This window comes from Cinclus cinclus, chromosome 3 (genome assembly GCF_963662255.1).
Source record: "Cinclus cinclus chromosome 3, bCinCin1.1, whole genome shotgun sequence".
Lineage (NCBI taxonomy): Eukaryota > Metazoa > Chordata > Aves > Passeriformes > Cinclidae > Cinclus > Cinclus cinclus.
The window spans coordinates 72017367-72040276 of record NC_085048.1 but is presented as its reverse complement, the minus strand read 5'-3'; the positions used below and the strand labels follow the sequence as shown (position 1 = coordinate 72040276).

At 35.3% G+C, this 22910-nt stretch overlaps 1 protein-coding gene across 1 annotated transcript in view; it reads right to left on the bottom strand.

The window, feature by feature from the left end:
• Positions 1–17248: 17248 nt before the first annotated feature.
• Positions 17249–22910, bottom strand: part of WDR27 (WD repeat domain 27) — a 56506-nt gene continuing 50844 nt past the window's right edge. The window contains exon 24 of the mRNA XM_062489012.1: positions 17249–17260. Within this exon, the coding sequence (XP_062344996.1) occupies positions 17249–17260 (12 nt within the window). The remainder of the gene's footprint in view (positions 17261–22910) is intronic.

Below are 22910 nucleotides of genomic sequence, written 5' to 3'. Positions count from 1 at the left end.
CAATCCATTAAACAGGTCTGGACTGGTAAGCAGTCCTGAAACCATGACATCTCTACCATGCATGTGAGGCAATTTTCTTGAAAAAAAATATGCCTTATTTCCTCTATATTTTCTGAAGGAAAACAGCTTGAAAAAGCATAAATAAAAGGACTGAATTAGAGCTTGATAAAGACAAAAGATAGAACCTACAGGGAATCCTAAACTGGTCCTGGAGAAGAAAAATTGGCATCTTCCTGCAAGTGGTCCTGTTAGCAGAAGAGATAGCAACAGAGGAAAATGGAAAAAGATTGATTATGGTTGAAGCCATGGCTAGCAGCAGAAGCTCCTGGAATCAGCTGTTTCAGGGGAAGCAGAGTGCTGTATTTTTTCTTTCCTTTATACTCTCCTGAATAGTTAACACATAATATACAGAAGCACTGGGGTTTGATCCAAGTTATTAAGAGCTTCGTGAGCAGCCATGCAGAAGGTGAGAATGCCTGGACCAACTAATCCTTGAAATCCTTGAAAACCAAATTCTCTACTAAAAACATTCACATTTTTCTCAGTAACTAAATAAGAATCCAAAAAATGAACATATATGAGCTCCTAAAGAGACAAACAGTAGAGAGAATGTCAGGTTTTCCTGATACTTCTGCCTATTTCAGAGTTTGAATACACAAATGTTTAGCAGTATGTGTTCCTTCTTTAAAGAGTGTAAGTGGGCTCCCAACTGAGAAGCACAGGTGAAGTTCAGTCCATTCTGAGCCAATTTAGGAGACAGTAGGAGGTCAACAGTGAAATGTCAAGACAGGCAATATAATCAAGACCTGGCAGTTACTGTGGAAGATAAACCTACAGAATATAAATAAAACACTAAATCAAAAGAAATTTACCTCTGCTAGATAGTTAAGAAGAGAGGTGGTACATTCCCTAAGAGTTTCAAAAAGTAAACAGTGGAAAAGTAGGAACATGTCCTGTGGTATTGCAGAGGCTATAAAGCCTGGGGTAACATTTGCTGCCAAAGATTGAAGGTCAGTTTTCGATTTTATCCTTACACATCTAAGACTGTCAAGGTTAATTGGCAGATACCAAAATGCACATGAAAACTTATGAAAATCAGTTCCATTCACCTGTGTGAGACATTTACTGAGAAAATAACTACAGAAGTCTTTCTTCAGACTTTCAAGATGTTAACATTTTCTTGAATAGGTTCTGAGAAAAACCCTATTGTATATGTGCCTTCCCACAAGAAGATGTTAGTGTACTTGGACTCCCCATTTATTATGTTACATAACATCCTGACTGTGGCTTTAGGTATTACTCCACTAGGCTTTGCTACTATTTGTTATCATTTCATGACAGCCTCCAGACATGACACTGCTCCAAATAAAACAGATGGCTGTTTCCACTAGTGTCAGTCAGAGCAAGGTCCGCTATTTCGATCCTGCACATTGAGCACACAAAACACAAAAACACATTTTCTTGTATTTCAAAATCACTGTCAAATAAAGTGGAACTACAATGACTAATCTTTAAACAAAGTGCTGTATTTAGAAATAGAACCTGTCTCCAAATATCAAGTTTTTTCACCATACATACTATATAATGCCCTAGTTAGGCCAATCAAACCCCAAGTTCTTGGCCTGAAAAGCAGACTCCACAGCCAAATGAAATAGCACTGAGGATCTATTACAAACATTTCATGAAAAATTGTAAAACACAGAGTTTTCAGTCCTGAGACTATATTTTATATCATAGAGGACTGAAATACCTTTTAGAATTGATTCAGTTATTTTCCAGTTTTACTCTAAATTTTCACAAGTATTTGAGAATGGCTCTGGTATAAATCAATAATATGTTGTATCTTTTAGAAATAAAATACTTACTAAAACAGTTTCCTTCCCAGAACACTGGGATTTAAAAATATATTTTATAAGTATAAGCCTGGAAAACTGCATCCACTCACAAAAGTATGTGTGACACTACAATTACTATTACTCAGTCCTTATGTGCAGTGATCAAGAAAGTCTTTTGTATCTTATATGCAAGCAACAGCATGAAAATCCACTGCTGCATAACACAATTTTTCTCCCATGCAGCTATCAAAGTTCTTTCTGTTTAATTAATTTTGCCAGATTTGTTTTTTACATCATTTTTGTTATGAAGTTAATATTTAATTTTTAATCAATTATTACTTCTTATTGAAATGTATTACATTTCTAATACCATTGTCTTGCAAATATGAAGCATATCTCTTTTTTTATTCACCTCATATTTACTGATTTTTTAAACATTTTTTTCATTACCCTTTCTTCTTGTTTAAATAATTTTTCATCTTACAAAACTAAATGCTCATTCTACCCTTCCCTGCAACTTCAAAGCTTTGCACTAAAATTGTGTATGAATACACAAATTTTTTTTGTTTTTTTTTCTTTCCTTCTGGATTCTGTTCTACTTCAAGTTCCTTTTTGTTATGTTTGGTGAGTTTAACTGTATATAACTATTTTACCTAATGGTTTAGTAGTCTGGAGGGATAAATTTCTATTGCTTCTTTCAAAGATTAATTTTTACTCAAATCACTGTCCAATGTATTCCAAAGGAAAAGCTTGTGACCTTGTTATTTTTGCCTCTGTAGTTCTGCCTGAGTAAGATTTCTCCTTTAGGTCATAGATAGATGAAAAACAGAGAGAAATATTATCACATTTTTACCTAGTAGATATATTTCCTTCAGGAAAGAAAGAATTTTAAAATGGAAGAAACTAATCTTTTCTCCTCTTCTTTTTATCTAGTGCCAGTAGAAAGTCAAGACCATGAAACTGCCAAGGTTTGACTGGCATGTCCAGTGCTAATGTGTCACCTTTTAAAGGTACCTTTTGAACAAGCAGAAGTAACCAGATTCCATATACAGACATAGGGCAGAATGGTGCAGTTAGCCTTCTGAGAATCTACTATTCCATGTGGGAGAACATAAAGAATAACTATTTTGGCATATAAATATCTGAACACCAACAAGTAAGAATTGTATACATAAAGCAAAATTTTTGCCTTGGTTCTCATTTCATTTGAAGAAGTCAGAACTTAAAGTAGTTGTAAGACTGATGGATCACTTTGAAACAGCCTACCTTGGGCTTCCATCATTTCTATAAAATTTAGTCCATAAGGAATATTATATTGCCCTACACAGATGATGAAGCTTTTTTTTTTTTGAGGGACTCAGATTGATGTATGTTAAAATTGTGAGGAAAGCATTCTAAAGACTTTTAAAGACAACTCCACTCCATCCTCATCCCCAAAAGCATGAGTTTCACAGCACTTTGCAAGATATGTAATACTCAAAAAGATTAAATTAAAAAAAATGGTAAGGATTTATCTGCATTTTTCATGAGAGGTTATCTTTTACACATGTATGAGTACAGATCTCAGACACAATTTCTACAGCAGATAGAATATAGGCTACAAGGAATTGCAGTTGAAGTACTCTTGCCCTAATGACAGACTAGGTTTGTTTATGATGCATGTGGATGTAGGAGTGACCTGGCTAACTGTGCTGCTTTGGCCAAGCAGGTGAACTGAAAAGGTTTGCTTTCAGGAATGTTTAGCAAGCACTTCAATGAAGAATCTGAGAATCTTCTTTCTCTGCTTTTTGGTGAGGTTACTACCTTGGCTAAATAATGCCTCTTTTCTAGCATGAAATTTCATGTTTGCAATCCCTACAGTGTTTTTCCTAATCATTGCTATTTCTCCACAGTATTTTCTACTCTTCCCTTCCTTTTCTTTTCCCTTACTGCAGTGCTTCCTTGTCAGTTGAGTTATTCCTCTTCTGTATTCCTTCCCTTGCCTCAGAAGCCCAGTCTCACACATTAACTTACTTCCTTTATTCTCTCCATTACTTATTAACGAATCAATGTCATCTGACTCTTCCTCCTTCCAATGTAAACACTCCTTAGTTTCTGTGTCCTTAAAAGGCCTGCTGTTGTCCACGTTTATTTCTTCAATTACAGATCTCTCATTTACTTAGTAACAAAGCATGAACTGTTTGCAGTCAGGTTTGGTGAGGGTTTTTTGTAGTCCTCTTGTCTAACATAGCTTTTACCCTTGAAATTCACTGAAATGGTGCCTGACATTCTTTCCAATGATCTGTTCCTAGATGTAACTGACAATAAATGTGTCATCAGTACTTGCTTCCATCTATCAAATTGCCTTCAATACAGCTGATAATGCTTTTCCTGGAATTTAGATCTCTCTTGGATTCCATGTTTCTCTTCTATCCTGATTATCGTTTATCAGTCCCTCAGAAAAGCATTCTTATCTCCCAGTTAAGTTCTTCAACAAGATTTCACAGAAGTTTGTTATTTTTCTCTTTTTCCCACTTGCATATTAACTACAGATAATGTCAAGATGCTATTTCTCTAAGCAGAACTCACAGTTAAACCTCTCTTCCAGACCAATCTCCATGCCAGTCTAATGATTCACCATTATTTTAACTACAATATTAGAACAAGGATCCTTATTTCTCTTTCACTGCAATTTTTGCTCAAACTTTCTCCATCATTGTAGACAGTAACTTGTCACTGGGACAAGTAAATTTGAGATTATCTGCAACTTAAATTTCCTTCTACAGTGCCATGTCTAGGTTACATGCTAGTCTTAAATTTTTTTTCTGCTTTGAATCTCAAGGATATGGTCTTTCATATTATTTTTAACAGCTGAAAGATTTATCTAGGTCTAGGACACATTGCAACCATGTCCTTTTACCTCATCTGGTTAATTGCTTTTTCCCTTCCTTTCATCACCATTTTCACCCCTTGATTCAAAATTAAATGGTGACTATGCACCACCTTCCCTTCCTTTTTTTTTACTACAAACGAATAATTTTCACTAACAAATCTCCAAAGTTTGTTCCTGCATCAAGCTTTGAGCATCTTGCCTACAGTGTATAATTCATCTGTGTCAGACATAAATGCAACAAATAATCCAGCCCTTACATTCAAAAGAGCCAAACAGTTGTGCTAATGGTGCTAATAATGGAAAAGTGTTAATTAGTACTACATCAGTGTATTTTTACTTGCATGTATAGAAATTTGATATTCAAAACTAAATTAACAGGCATCATGGGAAAACAAAAAAAATATTGCTTGAATGCCAAAGAAAATCACTTCCAAGAAGTTTATAAACATAATTGTAATAATCTTTTCGGTTACCCATCAGGTTAGTGTAAAGTAAGAGGATGTAAGGTATACTGTTAGTTTTCAAAAGTATTAAATCTTGAAAGTTATTAAGAGAAAAGGTCCATGTTTGACAAAATTTTTTCACAGAATGATCAAAACCTCCATACAGATTTACAGACAGAAATTCTTATGTATTTACTCTGAGCAACATAAAAAATAATCAATTGGAGGCAAGGGGAGGAAAATAACTGTGATTTAAAAATTTAAAGAGACAAGTATTATTCTTTAATAATACAGTTCTTAAAATTGAAAAGATTTACTATTTTCAAAACATTTAATATATAGTTATATATAATGTATAGTCTTTCTGTAATCTCTCAGTTAAAAGAAGGACCATATTACATCAGCAACGATAACATTACTTGCATGTCATCCAAAAATAGCCCAAAATGGGTATTCAGTAAAAATAGTTCCTGCCAAGCACAGATTAAGGTTCTTTGGAATGTGAAGATTTGGGCATGCTGAGTGTGGGACAGATGTGAAATTCCAATACTCTCAAGTGCCCACACATTGACCACAGAATTACTCCATAGTAGGAGACAATCTATAACAAGTGCAGTTAAGCAATCTCTGAGTGCTGTGAAAAGCAGGCACATGATGAATCCTCATGAAGTAATTTAAAAAAAAAATTATATGTTCTTACCATTTTGCAAACTCTCTGGCTCATCTGTTGGATGTTTAGAAAATTCCCTAGTGCTTGTCCGAAAGAAATACGTCCTTAACAAATGTCTAAAATTCAGGGAATACTCTCTGCTATATTTTCCCTGTGGGTTCATGAGGGGTTTTTCCCTTGCTACATTTTTCTTACCTACATGAAATTCACTGTCATCCATCGGTCCCATTTCCATCCCACTTCACTTCTGACTCAGCATCATGCAGTTTCCAAAGCAGTTACAGGGCAACATCAGTGCCCTGTCAATAATTTTGACAAGCATGCAACACTTGACAAATAACAATTTCTTAAAAAAACTGCAAACTCAAAAGTTTGTCATTATCACAATTTCTGCATATAAACTCATTTAAAAACAAACCTGCAAAGATGGACATAACCATTTGGTGTCGCTGCAAATACTTTTATATTTGATCTTGTTCTGTTACTTGATATAAGACAAGGATCAAAATTAGAGAGTGCTGATAACATCAGGCTACCACTCATTATTCATCCTCAACATCCACAGTCCATTAATATGAGACAGAGACACATGAGCCACTCTGCAAATATTTCACTTTCTGAAATATCCGTTTGCATGAGATCTTTTACAAACCTACTACTGAGCTGGCAGGTGCCATCATCAGTCCCTGAAAGAATTGCAGTATTGCACCTTTGTACCACTGGCGAGTGATTTTCAATATGCACAGTTATAATCAGGAGCTGTATTGTTAACTAAGCCAATATATACTTTCTTTTCAAATTGTATTTGGGAGCATTTGCATTGACTTACAAAAGTAAGCCAAAAATGACATTTCATCATTGCTGAATTTCCAAAGCAAAGTAGTATTATATACTGTCCAGCTGAGCCACTTACTAATAAGAAACTCCTTGAAATTACAATAAGGCAGCTTGGATAAGGACACATGGAAATCAAAAAGGGCTGTCAACAGTTCCACAAGATTTAATTATCCACACATGGTATCAGATCTAGCTGTGCAAAAAATATTTTTTCAGTGTACTGAGAGGAAGAGTTTGCTGCCTAATTTCACTCTCGTTTAGAAAACTTCAAACATCTGAAAGCACAAAAAGATCATTAATTCACTTTCATTTACTTCAATTGCACAAAAGACTTCTTTGCCATTATCCATCAGAAAAAAAAAGTGGTTTTTTTTTTTTTTCTGGAGAAGTTAATTAGCTATTATATAATATCTGCATTTTTTTTATAGTATGAGGAAATAAATCTTCTATAAGAAGTGGCAATGTTCATAGCATCACGATTATAAGCAGATTATAATGGCAGGCACAAATGGTTCAAGGTACTGAATACTAGTTAACCTGAAGCTTTCTTCAGAATAAGATGGCAAACTATAGATTTTTCTGATGATCTCTACAAGTGTGTGCACATACAGAAAGTCTTACTTATTCATTTACCACACAGCAGTGATGTGAATTCAAAGTCAAAATGGGGCAATTTACTCTTTCATCAACACTAATATATCATCCAAGAAATCAATTGTGAAATCAGTCTGCTGCAAGGTAATAATTGCTTTCAGATTCACACCACATATTTTGGAAACAAATGAAAACAAGAGCTGATATTTCTGAATTATTTATCAAGTAAACTTGCAATAAATTCAAATATGCTGTCAAATTTTAGCTTGCAAATTCAATGATAAACATTGATCTAGAAAAAACCTTTCAGTTTTGTAGTCTCATCAACTACAACTACCATTTTATAAACAGCAAGTGACAAAAAAAAAACAAACCTCTAATTGTAGCTAAAAGAAAGACTTCAGAAATCCACCTCTATTCTCATATTGTTGGGGAAGTAGGGGTATAAGAATAAATGGAGGCATGTTACAGATTTCAATAACTAAGTGGACTGGTTTATATTCTTGCATAACTAACCATAAAATTACCAATATCTCACTCCTAACTGCCCTTAAAGCCACTTCGTGTGTCAGAATTAACCAATACTAATGCAGTGTACTTTCTTGTTTCTTTGTGATCCCTTTCTTCCCCCCGCCCCACCTGCCCCCCCCCAAAAAAAAAAAAATTGAGCAGGGTAGACTCTTGTCTACAACATAATGCAGCACAGAACTGCAACAGCATCTTCTGATAAACCAGTGAAAGGTACTTCATGAATACACTAGATCCTTGCTACGACTGTAGCAGCTATTTCATGTTACTCAAATATTTTTCAAGACAGACAAGAACAAACACACAAAAAGTGCAAAGAATGTCTTTTTGCTCACTTTTTACTTAAAAAATGTGAAAACACTTTCTTGAGTGCTGAGAAAACATGTGTTAATAATTTGTCCACAAAGAAAAAAATAGTCAGAATTTAGTAAACAAATGACAGTCTCAAATGAAAACATCCACAAAACTCTAGTGTGATTCAGCCCTAATAGCTGTTTATAGCAACATGCTTTTTCTGTTTTTTCCTTCATTTGTTTCCACTTAAAACAATTTTTTTTTTGCTATTGCAGGATTTTCATTTTATAAAAAGAAAGACATTAGACTGCATTTAATGGAGAATAAACATATAGTAGCCAGATTAGTGAAAATGAAAAAAATGGCTTCTTTGCTGGTTTGTCATGGCTAGATTTCAATTTGCCATCTCTGATATAAATATATTAATATAAACCACTAAAACCGATAAGTGCATTGGCATATGAGGAATACATGGAAGGCATTGAAATCATCAGCAATAAAAGAGATTTTTAAACAAAGGAGCTGTACTATTGGAAGTGTCATTCTTAAGAAGGAGTCAACAAAAAGAAACTCTGCTATTATGAGTAGGTAACCGAAGTGATTCAATTCCATACTTGAATAATATAATTCAAATCAACATTTCCCCACAGCATTTTGGCACACAAATTTCTTTCAGCTTCAAAGTTTGGAAAAATTCCGTGGTTTGGCAATAGAGCATCACAAGAGTGCAACTGTATACAGTATTGTGAAGTAAAACCATGTTCTTTCAGAAGAATGTAACTATACCAATTAATGTAAAGAGTTTATTTATTTTAAAAGATATTGCAAGATGTGTAATCAAATATTATGATCTTTCACTACTTTATCACAATCCAGGAGTCCTACCTGCCTCCATAATTATAAACTGTGTTGTACATTCTGATTTTCTTCACTGAAACATAAAAACCCAGTTTACCAAAATATGCTTAAAAATGAGACTGAGACCTGAGAGACTGCTTCATGTGGAGTTACTATGTATGCAGTACCTTTTTTTTCTATAATGTCTCCTTCCCAAATGAGTGGCTGTCACAAAGTTACCCATACTGAAAGGGGGGGGGGATGTTAAACAAAGAACACACCTAGAAACAGAGAGCATTACACTCATTCAAGCCATAGGGTCTTTCTGAAACTGTCCCTCCCAGAAAACTCTTGGACCACCCATGATACATCCCATTTAGGAGCTATTTGTTATTGATGGACTCTCCCAGACTGCCAACATATTATGGCCACCCATTGTGGGCTTACTTGAGGAATGTGACTCAGGCCATTCAACAACAACAGTAAGAGTCTCCATGAGTTGACCTAAAGGACTAAATGCTCAAATACTGAATTAAAAAAATCTAACAAGTGAATAGATGGTAATTAAATTAAGAGCAGCTTCAAATTCCGTTTTCAAAAAGGATATGTAAGCTAGAAGCCTAAATTGCTTGAGTGTTTTTATATCCAGCTATTTAGTCCATAAGCCAACATCTATCACAGATACCATACACTCTTTACGTATGAAAGCCTGGAAAAGTACAAAAACTTCTGATTCATTAATATGGGCTGCGTGTTTTTGCAATCTACTTACATTTCCAGACTCCAATACCAGTATTAATAAAGACTACTGTTGTCTCACGAGCATCTCTGTCATGAACACTGCTGTATGGTCCAGTAATACTCCAACAGAATATTGTTCCCACCTACTGTATACCACTCAGCCACTTTGCTGTTCTCTTAGTTTTAACCATAGCATAACTTATTTTTATTTTCAGATCTTTCCAATTCTTAAATCTAGAAATTTGTAACTTAAGAAGCATGGTGGAAATGAAAACGAAAGGAATGCACATTGGACATGGTTTGAATATCTAGTAATGTCCTATAACTTAAATTTAGCTCTTAGGAAGCCCTTCATTCTACCTCTTCACTATAATTGACGGCCCTCTCATTTGTTCTCCTTTTGAACTGTAAGGCCATACTTTGTGTCCATCAGGCACAAAATAGCAAACATTTAACAAATCATATGATGTCAGAAATAAAGGCATACATGGCTAAGTGGAAAGGCACTTTGCTATCTAATATATAATTTCCTACTAAATTAAAGTAAGTGATTTTCAATACTGTTTTAATGCTCTACTTATTGGCATCACTTCTTTGAAACCATTGCACATTAAAACTCCCAAAATAACTTAATGGAATAGGAAGTGTTTACAGAAGTAAACTATGAGTTTTTCTCTTCACCTATGACAGGCTGGCCAGCTGTACTGATGACAATCAAATGGATTTCAGACCTGATTTCATACAGTTTGTTTACAGAACTTTTCATTGAAATAAATAAAAAATTCTGTCTTCTTTAGAGCTTCCCCTGTAGCATAATAGGTTAACAAAAAACCTCTTCCTCTTCTAGCATAAATCTTAACTGTCTAATTTAACAAATATATTAACAGTTGTTTTCTTCAAGTTGCTCCTGGAGAACAGTCTCTTTTCCTTCAGACTCCATCACATTCTCTTTTGCTTGCATTTCCTTCTTAAAGAGGCCAGAAATGCCAGCTCTAGCTAATTGTATTATCTCTCCTGATAGGAAAACAGGAGACAATATGATTCATTTCGTTATACAAAACTCCATTACATTGGTCAATTTTAGTATATTGGTTACATATTAAGCATATTTTCCTTGAAGTTTAATAATTAATTTTCCTTTTAAAATAACATATAAGTAAGATTTTAGTCATTCTAACACACACAGAGTTCCATAATTTGCAACTTGACTTAGACAACAAGGTGTTGTATTAATCCAGCATTGCTTCCTCTTCATAAAGGTTTTATTTTCCTCTGGATTGTACTCATCCTCTGCAGCTGAGAGATTTGCAAGCCCTGTATGTGCCTGGATAATACAGCCTGGGACTCAAAATAAATTTTGTTCTTTCATTATTCCACCCTGTATCTATATGTCTACAGAAAGAAAGTTCATTTTATTGCTAGGTAATCCACCTTTTTCTGGAAAATATTTGTCAGATAGGAAATTCGAAAGACAAACCATGGTCTTAAATGACATACTGAATATTTAAATAATTTCAAGAGAAAAGGATATTCTGTTAAAAATAATAAAGGCATATAACTCACCCTTGAAGAAAAAGTGGAATCTTATTTATTTCATACAGACCTTTGTATCTTGAAATATTGCACTTAACTTCCATGTAGGACCTAATTATTTATAAGATATTTTAAAACTCTGTGTCCATATTTAAAGTAAAAGTGACAGGAGTTACTCGAGTCATGGGATAGCAATGCTTGCATAATACTTGGTAAGTCAGCAGGAAAACTAACTAAATGTGCCAGGCTAGCAGCTTCCCAATGGAGAGTGTATCATATTCTGCAGTGCAAACAAAACATTTTGAAGTTGAGTCATTCATGGACTGAATTTGTTCCAACCTTCAAATACAGAGTAAGTCTGAAGTTTGGAAAGAGAAGGCACTTGAAGTGAAAAACACTTCTTTCAGTAAGTATCAGAGCTGTTTACATAAACTACTGTTAGAAAACCATTTCAGAGGAGATGCCAACATTTCAGGTGCTAGCTGGAACCATTCAAACTATTCAAAATTTTCAGATCACATCTAGATTACAATCAAGATAAAAGGTAGTCCATGTTCATATTTCACACTAAAAAAACAGTATTCTGCTAGGCAAAGAAGGGATTTCAGAAAACCTTATGAATTCTGTAATGAACTACAGCTTGGGTGTCCCTCATTAGGTACATTTTTAACCTTAAGATGAGTACTACAGGTATTTCTCTAAAACAGTCCTATAAAAAAAGGATTTTTCAACACTTTTTTGGTAACAATTATTTTTTGGCATGACAGGCATTTATTGGAATCTATTGTTAAAACTGATGTATTCCTATAGACTTTTGGACTGCTTCTCAAACAAAAAGAAAAAGTTTCTCAATTTTGTACCAAACTTCATGTTAAAACAGTCATGAAAATAGAATGGAAGGAATTCAACTTCAAGTTAGAATTACAGGAGAAAATGTTATGTGCTCCAGATACAATACAATGCTGCCATGTATAGTGTGAATTTTAGTTTACAGTACATCTTCTTGGAAGTTCTCAAGATTTGCCTGATGTTTCTGTGTATTACTCCCTAGGAATTCTAACAGAAATATGTACCCTTGAAAGAATAACATTTATGTCATGCTCTTTGTATAAACTGTAATCTTGCTATATGCCTTTTCTTAGAATGATAGCTCGCCAATTGCTGTTTCCTATCTTTTATTATAATACTATTTATTACATTTGGCATCATACACTTATTTGAAAAATTCTTTTGTATTTCTTATTATTTAATAAGGTTGGCTAAAATCTGATAACTGGAATCAGATATTGCTTTTAACTGCTACAGGCTTCTCACCCTCAGTGTTGTGTCCAAATTCAAGGTGGGTAGTTAAATTTCAATTACTCTGCTCTACAAAGACTCCTTTCCCACACTCATCATGCTATCTCAAACTTAGAATTTTAATTGTAAAAAGCATCATCTCATCTTGCAATGGCACATGTTACAATTCAGCATGATCTACTGGTGCCTTTGCAGTCCCACTGCTGAGACAGAGCTAATAAAGGCTAATGGACTCAAACAGCCTACACATGATCAGCATTTGTACAAGGAATCCCTTGCCTAAAATAAAAGGTTTAATATTATATATAATTTTTCACTGCCTTCAGTATGCCAGACTGTATAGCACTAGGGGGAAAAAATAGTATGGAAAACCTGGGTTTCAGACCTTATAGGACTAGGGGAGAAAAATAGTATGGAAAAGCTGGGTTTCTAATTCTTTCAACTGCCATAGATATTCAGGAATAATTCTACCTGTGGAGTCCATCGCTTATCCTGGGAAATTTGCTATCAGCATATCAATTATTTTTCTTTTAACATTTTTACCAGTGAGGAACATTCTGCAAGGTCCCTCTTTATTTTTTTTTTTCAAAAGGAGAAAAAGCCCAAAACACAGAAAAAAACACTTAATGATTACTGAAAACAGAACTGCATAATGGAAGCTAGAAAAGAAGGAAGTTCCTTATCTTTAGATGATCCATAGAGTTTATGTCTGAGAAAGTCATACTTAACAGACTTGTGTTACAACTCATGAAACTTCCTATCCTCTAATTACAAAGCAAGGTCTATTCCTAACAAATACTGTTGAATTTATGGCCATGAGTTCTGAATATATACTGTGAGACCATAGATGATTCTGTCTTGACTACAAGCAAGGGGGAAAATCTATTTCTGCTGAATATACAAATTTATGATTTGAGATTTAAAACTATGAGCACTCTGCTTTTGGATACACTCATAAAAAGACTTTGCCAGAAATTTATCTTGGTGTTACAGTGAGAAAAAATATTCATATTTCACTATTCAGTTTTTAAGACCTGTGTTAGTAGAAGTTGTACAACAAAGTATTTTATTTTCCACTTTTTCAAAATTTCATATTTAATTAAATTGCTAAGTCTGAAAGCAAACACCATACTACAAAGGTATTAATAAACTTTTTTTTTTATTACAGAGAATAAAATTTTCTCTAATCAGGGTCAAATACCTGTAGAAGTAAAAAAGCCAACTTTAAAAAAAAAATTCCTAGCACTATTGATTCAACATAGAATTTCACATCTTTCACACTTCATCAAAAAAGCACTTCTTTCATTAATTTTAAGTTCATTTTTAATGTGTCTAGGTATACTGGATATGGTACACACAGATGATAAATGCAGACAAATATGGGTAGAGAACAATTCCAGATATTTCTTTACAATTTAGCTATCCTTATAATTTCTCAAAGTCTCTGCATAAGAGCAATTGTATTCCCCTTGAGCAAGTTAAGTAATTTTCTAAATAGACGCTTGGGTTTCAATTTGTTAGGGCTTCACTTTGTCCAAAAATTCTAGATAAAAAGACAGCCCTATCTTCTTTAAGCATTTTCAATACAAAAATAATTCCTTCACTTTAGAAAAACGTGACATAAAGACCTCATGAGAACAAAGTCTATGGAGTCATGCCAAGAAAAAATTGGCTTGTAAAATAATTTTTATCTTAAATAAAGTTATACTCAGTAATCCATAATAATGAATAAATAAATTTTAACACATTATTTGGATTCAGAAAAGACCACTAAATGATAAGATTTGACATGCCTGCATTAGTTGTAAGGAAACTTGAATCATCTGAAGATTGTGAGACAGTTTAAATTCTTGTGAGCATTGACTCTGATGCATATACAGAAAGACAAAAGAAAAAAATAAAAATTCTGTTTCCACTTGCAATCTTCATGATGTCATTGAAAATGGTTTCGAAGCTGAAAATCCCTGATATTTCAGGCAAATGACAGTCTCATCTTTATTCAACTCATGGTGAGAAGAAATAGAAGAAAATTGAGTAACTATGTTATATTATGCCTGCAGCTATCCCTAAGAAGCTACGACCTAGTTTGAGGGGCTATCTGCAGTGCGGGTCCCAGGCCCACCAAGGAAATGAGGTCAGAAGTGGACACAGCTTCAGCATTGCTCAGATAGGGCTGCAGGACCCAGGATGAGCTGAGACACTTTCCCTGGTTCCCTGGCAGGGCACCATGTGGTTGGAGGCTCCAAGGAATGCCAGTCCCAGCCGTAGGAGGCCTACACCCCCTGGATCCTGGCAGGAGCAGACCTACACAACTCATAAGCTTTCCTTTAGACAATGATGGCTGACCACTTTGAAGAAGAGCATCGGACCAATGGACCTTTGCTCTGATGAGCACTGCTGTTCTGAAGCTCTCATGTCTTAGCATTTTTTTCCACAGAAAACAGGCCAGGCATTTCTAAAATTGATTACAAGGAGAGAAAAAGAAAACCACAGGGAAATGAACAGGTGTTGCTCACCTAAAAAACATTTGCAACCATTTAGTTTGGGAACACACTGAGCACTTTGTCTTCGAGCCTTCTGAGTGTCAGAGGTGCAGGGGTCCAACATCCCATGGCAACCCAGCTGAACTTGATGAACACAAACTTCAAAAAAACACACTTCCCATAATGTTTTTGGAAATTTTTTCAGTCCTTGAAATCATCTTAAGATGATCCACAACTCTCGCACCCATCATAAGGTTCATGCCTTCTTCCCACAAAGGGACACAGCCAACACCTAGGCTGGAACATGATTAGCCATTCAGTCCCTTCTACTAATGCAGGGCTGGGAAAAAATACGAGAGATTTCCTCAGCACGTACTGCTAGAGAAAGGAGGAGATAGGAATAATAAAATTCAAATTTTAATTTTAATTACAGATAGAATTAGAATTAGAATTAGAATTAGAATTAGAATTAGAATTAGAATTAGAATTAGAATTAGAATTAAATAGAATAGAACAGAATTAAATTGGAAGAGACCTCCAGGGACCATTTCAGGGCTGACCAAAACTTAAAGCATGATATTAAAGCATGATGCATTGACCTATTCCAATGTTTCACCATCCTCTCTGTAAAGAAATGTTTCATCACATCAACTCTAAACCTCCTCTAATGGATGTGTCTTTGAGCCACTCCCACATGTCCTGTCACTGGACACTAGGGGAAACAGATCAGCACCTCACTCTTCATGTTCTCTCTTCATGAAGCTGTAGAGAGCAACGAGGCCTCTTTTCTCCAAACTAGACATGCTCAAAGTCCTTAGCTGCTCCTCACAGGATTTGAAGTTCTGCTATGATGGAGTGACTACAATGGTCCACCAGGGAAAATTGACTGTTGTCATCTACCTAGGCTTGTGTGAAGGCCTTTGACAAGGGCCCACATGACATCCTTATCTCCCAACTAGAGAGACATGGATTTGAAGGGTGGATTTGAAGGTTAGACCAAGGAGTAGAGCACATCTCCTAAGACAAGCTGAGAGAGCTGGGGTTGTTCATCCTGGAGAAAAGGTGGCTCCAGAAAGATCTTATTGTGGTCTTTCAGTACTTAAAGTGTTTTATAGGAAAGGAGAGTGTCCCTTTATACATTTAGATAGTGATAGGACATGGGGGGATGGTTTAAAAAAGATATTTAGATTAGATGCTTGGAAGAAATACTTTACTCAGAGAGTAGTGAAGCAATGGCACAGGTTGGCCAGGAAGGTTGTGGGTGCCCCATTTCCAGAAGGGTTAAAGATCAAGTTGGATGCAGCCCTGAGCAACCTGATCTTATGGGTGGCAACACTGTCCATGGCAGAGTGACTGGAAATAGACTGTATTTAATGTACCTTCCATCCCAAGACATTCTCTGATTCATTTTAGAGAATAACACACATATTACATTGACATTTTTTAAGAGTCTTCATAATTGCCATTTTTCTTTCTCCAGATCTAGCTTATCTCTGCAATGAACAGTGTTGGTCACTCATTACCTGGTCACAGAAGAAACAGGCAGTGGCAGAGTCAGTGTGCTTCTCCTCAGATGTTAGCAGAGGAGCAGAAGTGAAGGCAATATAGTTGGAGTAAGTCCCAGATTTGTGGCAATTTCTGGTGTGATATGGTATGGTATGGTATGGTATGGTATGGTATGGTATGGTGTGGCGTGGCGTGGCGTGGCGTGGCGTGGCATGGCGTGGCGTGGCGTGGCGTGGCGTGGCGTGGCGTGGCGTGGCGTGGCGTGGCGTGGCGTGGCGTGGCATGGCAGGATATATCAGCAGGGAAGTTATTTATTTCTTTCAAGAAATGTTCTTATGTGAACAAATAACTAGCTGGATAGAATACAACTACAGTTCTGTAAAAAAACCACATGACAGTGTCTCAACAACTACAATATTCCAGACAGATACATTGTGAATGATTTATAAAAACACATAGATTAACCAGTCCCTTCAGGTGACAAAATCAGCATTTTAATGCATGTATTACCATAATTTTTTTAATATTTCAAATGCCACTCTTCAGAACCACAGCAGCTAGGGACAACGGTGATTACCAGTGTTGAATATTTCTATGTGATAAGAAAAAGGGGCACAGGTCCCTTTATCAACACGTACTTTTCCCTGGCTACCCCATGACACAGCACAGCCCTGAAATCAAGAAGGCAAAGCAAAAGACCCCCCAGTTGCCAGATCAGCTCACAGGGATAACTTGTTAGAGAGTTCAGAATCAAGCACTTCTGAGACTGCTGTACTTTATGATGTGGACTGGAAGAAGAGAGGCACAAAAGGCAGCTTTAAAGAATTTCTGCTTCACACCTTTCTCCCTTTATGCTGAACACAGTTCAGATACAGCCAGGAGCTGGGCCAAGATGTTTGGTGTGGCTATATCATACTTCATCAGTCAGCTGGAATCATTTTATGTTGCTATTTTAATTTAAGACAGAAGTTGAGTCTGTTTTTCTTTTCATATTTAATCTATTAGCTAAGACTTAGCTTTCCCTTTTCCAAAAGCTCATTTAGAATGCAGCTTATTCCACACTTCATTTTGCTTGTATTTCATCTAAATATATTTTTAATGGCTGAACTCTGATTTGTTATACATCCACTATATGTTTGTATCATGACTGCCAATTAATTTGGCTTTAAATTTCTCAAAGACGATGTAAGAAGGGACAATCTTTCCAATTGCTTGGAATGCAATTGCCTGAATTTTAATTGAAATGGAGGAAGAAGCTTTGTACATATTGTACATGAAAAGCCCAGAAACTTTAGAACTGGAACTTCCCACAGAATGGTTTCTAATACCAGCAAATGTTCAATTCCATTATATGAATACTATCTGTTGAGTGAGTTAAATGCAACACTTTACAAGAGAAAGAACATAGCTTGACAGCTTCCTAAAGTGCTACATAAGACAATTAAATTGTAAATTCTATTTCTCTATAAAAAACACAGCTGAACAAATTCCTGTTTGGCAAAGTTTGCTCACTTCAGCTCCTCAGGACAGAGGAGGAGGCTGTATTTGAAGTACACTTCACAAAATACTTTTCTACATGGCCCTTCATGGAGCATGAAAAGCAGATGCTCACTTGCTTATTCCTTTCAATATTGTATTATTGGCTCCTACAAGACAGTCGTGTAGTGTGTGAGGGAGCAAGTGAGGTTTATCTCATCTGAAGCTTCCTTTTATTTCCTTTGAAAAGATATGTTTTATTCTGAGACACTAAACACACCAAGTTTCAGAACTGTTAAGTCAAGAGCAACCTCTGGTTCTCAGCAGCTCTGAAAAGGTCACAGGCATCTCATTTTTCCTATCTTTTTCAGAAAAGAAGGCTTAACTAGAAGAGCAGAAACTATAATTCTTAACCTTGCAGCTTTCATCTCTTACTTAGGGTTTTCATTCCCTCCCTCTAGGCACTCTCTTCATCTCTCCAACATCATCACTTCACTCCATACATGTGTTCTTTTCCTCCAGCTCTTAGTCTCCATCATTCGCTCTTCACTCTCTATCTGACAGTTTCCAAGAAGCTGTCTGTTCTCCAAATTATCCCTATGACTACAGTTAGTGCCTTTCCTTCCTGCTGCCAGCCAATCCTCTCTCTTTCCAGTCCACAGGGAAGTGTGTCCAGATACTTGGTAAAAAAAATTCACATTGACTAGCAGAGTAACCAATTGTTTCACACCAGCCCTTTAAGCCTAGCAGTGCCATTCAATAAAGTATCTACGCTTGTAAGAAGTACCATAAAGATTTTATGAAAAATAAACTATGAATTGAGATGTTTGCCTCTGCAAGCATATTTATCTAAAATCATGTGATGTACAGCTGTTTTTTTGCTGGCAACGCATTTTAAATGCATGGGGTATTCAATGATTAAACTGAATTATATTGTCCTTCGTAGCTTATAGAAGGGTCTTTCTCTTGTAAAATCTGCCATCCTTCTTCATACGTTTTCATATTTACTTGCAAGAACGTTTTGCTATAAAGAAATTTTTTGTACTAAACATCAACTCATATTTTAATGTATTGATACCCAACATTTTTGGAGTTTGTTAGAAACTGCAAAAGAAATTATCTTTCTGCTATAAACAGAGGCATACATGTTCAGTGATGAACTCAATTTCAAATTCTCAGGGATTGGAATAAATTCAATGGGACTATCTGCTCTGTCACACTAGTAGCCTAGTTATCCACAGCCACCCTTGTAGCAGGAGAGTGGAACAACCCAAAGCTCTATGCTTTTTTTCTGCCAAAACAGTTTCTAAGACTGCAAGAGCCAACATCTGCAAACGTAACCACTGGCTCAAAGGCAAACAAGACATTGTAGGAAACCAAGCCCATTTTGAGAATCTCCCAAAGGTGGGTCGAGTTGAAGATCCTTTTTTCACTCAAGATACTTAGACTGGAACTTCTCCGCTTTGACTCAATTTCTAAATCCTTTTAACTGTTGAAAGTTTGAAAGTTGAACAGTTATGCAATTCTCCAGACTTGAAGACTATCTCAAGATTTTTTACATGCTGTAAGCTTGTATACTATACAGTTGTATTAGTCAACAACTACTAGTGATTGTTTTTAAAAGCACTGTCTAACACAAAAAACCCCAAAGTTTAATTCATGTCAAAATGATTTGTTTGCTCAACAATACTCCAGGTTCTGTTACCTTTTGAAGACATCTTTTTACCCCAATTTCTACCTCTTTTATGTCTTAGAGTCTTACAGAACAAGAAAGGGCACATGCAGCTGCCTTGGACTGCTTTACATGAGTGTCTTGGAACCATTTACAAGTTGATCTGTAGTAACCCAAGAAAGATTACAAGAAGTGGCACTAATTGCTGTCCATTCTTTTTTGATTAATACCATCATAATAAATCTGTATATTTGAGGGTGAAAAAGAGAAGGATATTGAATATGATAGTGAATTTTAAAAAGTAAAATTTAAATTAAAACATAAATTAAATTTAATCAGACTGATAATTCAGAAATTTGAATAGAAAAATGAAACTGGTATGGTCATTAAATTTAGGAAATTTCCACTCCATATCTTCATTCATTTCACTGAGATTAACTAAACGTAAGTACACAGATTTAGCTAACAGTTAAAGAAGACAAGTACAGAAATATATTCAACCTCAGAAGAGGTCAGCAGGAGTCTGTATTTTTTTTTATTTTTAATGAAACTGTCTCCTTTGGCTGGATGTTGATAAAGGAAATATTGTCTTACCAGACATAAACTGCAATACAGTTTTTGGCAGAGTTTTCCTACAAAGACTGCATTACTCTTAAAATGTATAAGGAATATTTAACAGAAGAGAACAGGTTTGTGAAATGAGCATAAAGTTTAAGAATTGATATCAAGACACATGAGAATATGCTGGCTTCTATTTATATAGGAAAAACATTAAATGGTCTCTCTCTTTCTTGGTCATCTCTGAATTGTCACTCAATTTTAGTCATACTCTGTAGCAGAAGCTTCTCAGCCAGACCAGTTGACCAACAGCAAGTGCAGGCTCAGTTCACCAAAAGCATGAAACTACTTCATGCTAGCAGTGCACACTGATTTCAAAGTCATGATTCTGTCATGAAAAAGTAACTTCCATCACAGCATATACCAATATTCAACTCCACAACACCAGCAGGTGAGAATAGTGTCCCCATTTGCTTTTATCCTGCTTCAAAAACAGAGATTATTTATTGTTTCCATATTTGGAACATAAGGCTCACCCCTTTTTCAACTTAGACAGACTCAAATGTGTTATAGTTAGTAACTACAGTTATTACAGTTAAGCACTACAATAACCCTTAATGTATATTTTCTAAAATAGATTGAAATGCTATTAATGGTTTTGGTAAGATAAACATTCTTCCCTACATCAGTTTTGAATAATGAGTGAAAACCAGGAAGTGACAATAAAGAGCTAAAACTGAGAAATCATCTTTAAAATTAAGATAAATGCAAATTTTCTAATTCCCCTTCTCTAGATTTCATAGCAATCATTTTATGAATCATTGCAGAGTATGATGAAAGCAACAATGCCCCCTATAATAATACCATACGCATCCAGAGCTGTCCCTCTTTTCTGGAAGAACACTTATGCAAGTGAGACTTATAAGAATGGCTGGAATAAGCTACCTCATGGACAGGTGCTGGGCAAGCAACAAATAAACTGGAGCACTGACATAACACTTCACTTTTGGCTGGATGTTTCCACAGCAGAAATCTTAGCTATAATGTCTGAATTTAACTCATCAGCCGCTTTCTTTTGTCACCCATTTCTCTTTTTCCTGCCAGTGTTTCCCTTTGAATGTAATGAGGTTTCATGCAGTGGCTGTTCAGAGCCCAATATAAATTTTAATTGCTCTCATTCAAGCATTGGATGAAAGAAGAATAGAGTCAATTTTAAAACCCTAACTAGTGGTAACAATGGGTACAAAAATCTTCCAGTATTGAAAACTCTGACTGCTTAATACAAAGTCTTTCTTTCAAGGTATGGGATTATTCTTTCCTGATTAATTTGTGGTTTTCTCCTTTTCTACTCTACAAGTTTATCATTGAAAAGCTTAGCAGCTTCTCCTAGTGCCTTGGAATGTCATTTCATGCTATATTCTAAGTTGGAAAGCCCCAGTAGGTTTTTCGGGTTTTTGTTTTGGTTTTTGTTTCTTTAACTCCCCCAAAATAATTACTTAGAAAGCATTTTGGAGTGCATATCATGCAGAATTACTTGGTTAATCAAATTTACATTTAATCTGTAAATTTGCAGCAGTTTTACATATTCCTTGCTATTTAGTAAAGTGTTTCTGATAAAATCATCTTCAAAATCTTTTCCCAAAACAGTATCTATGGGGAGAGTCATCAGCTGGCTCAAGACCACAGGCCTTGTTTCTCAGAAAAGAGCTCTTCAAGAAAAGGGTTTATGGTTCCTGAACTTCAGATTTGGCTCTAACTATAATACTTAATTGACTGTGTGATGTTTGATAAATATCAGTATTAAAAGGTTTGTGCCCCAAGGCACACTCTCATACCAGTCTGGCTAGGAGGTACAGCCAAAGTTTATTTTATACCATTTGTAGATTCTGCCCCGTTAATCAACAACCGATTTTCCTGAACTTAGTTATTTCCAAGTCATGATTCATATTACGGTAATTGTAGTAATATGTAATTGAGCCTCTATACTTTTAACAATTGAACTCTAATCAGACAATCTCCACCAAAATGCATTCCAGCAGCTGGACCACAGGTCAGAATGCTGCAAGACTACAGTCATATCTATTCTCGTAGTATATATATTTTTTTCAGAAATATTTTCAGTGCTAAACCTTACACTACTCTTAATTTGGGTGCAAAATTTAATAAGCTATACCATTTGGTTGAACATAACATTGCTGAATCCAAAGATCAGAAATACATAATGTTCACCCCAAGACAGCAATCAACATCTCAGTTCAAACAACATATGCATAAGGAATAAAACATTCAGAAATTCTAAAATCACAGAAGTGCTAGCATTTATATTTGCAAATGGAAGGAGATATATAAATCTTACAATACTCCTACAAATAAAGGAATTTTATGTACTCTGTAAGTATATTTAATAGTAATAAATATAGTAACAAAATGGTGAGAAGGCAGTCAAGTAATCAGCAGCTCTTGTGCACTCTTACATAAATATATATAGTGACCATTGTTGTGTTTTTAAAGGAAAAAAAGTAGAAAGTATAAGGCTTCAATGCAAATCCAATACATGAAAATGAAGAAGCTAAATCCACAGGATAAAAACAGCATACAAAGAATTCAAATTATAAACTAGTTCTGGGGAGCTCGGGTGTCAAAATAAAACTAGGAAAACAAACTTCCCTGTATATATTCCTGCACTAAATTAAAGCATTACATTGAAGTATAATGCTGTTAGTGTAGTATAA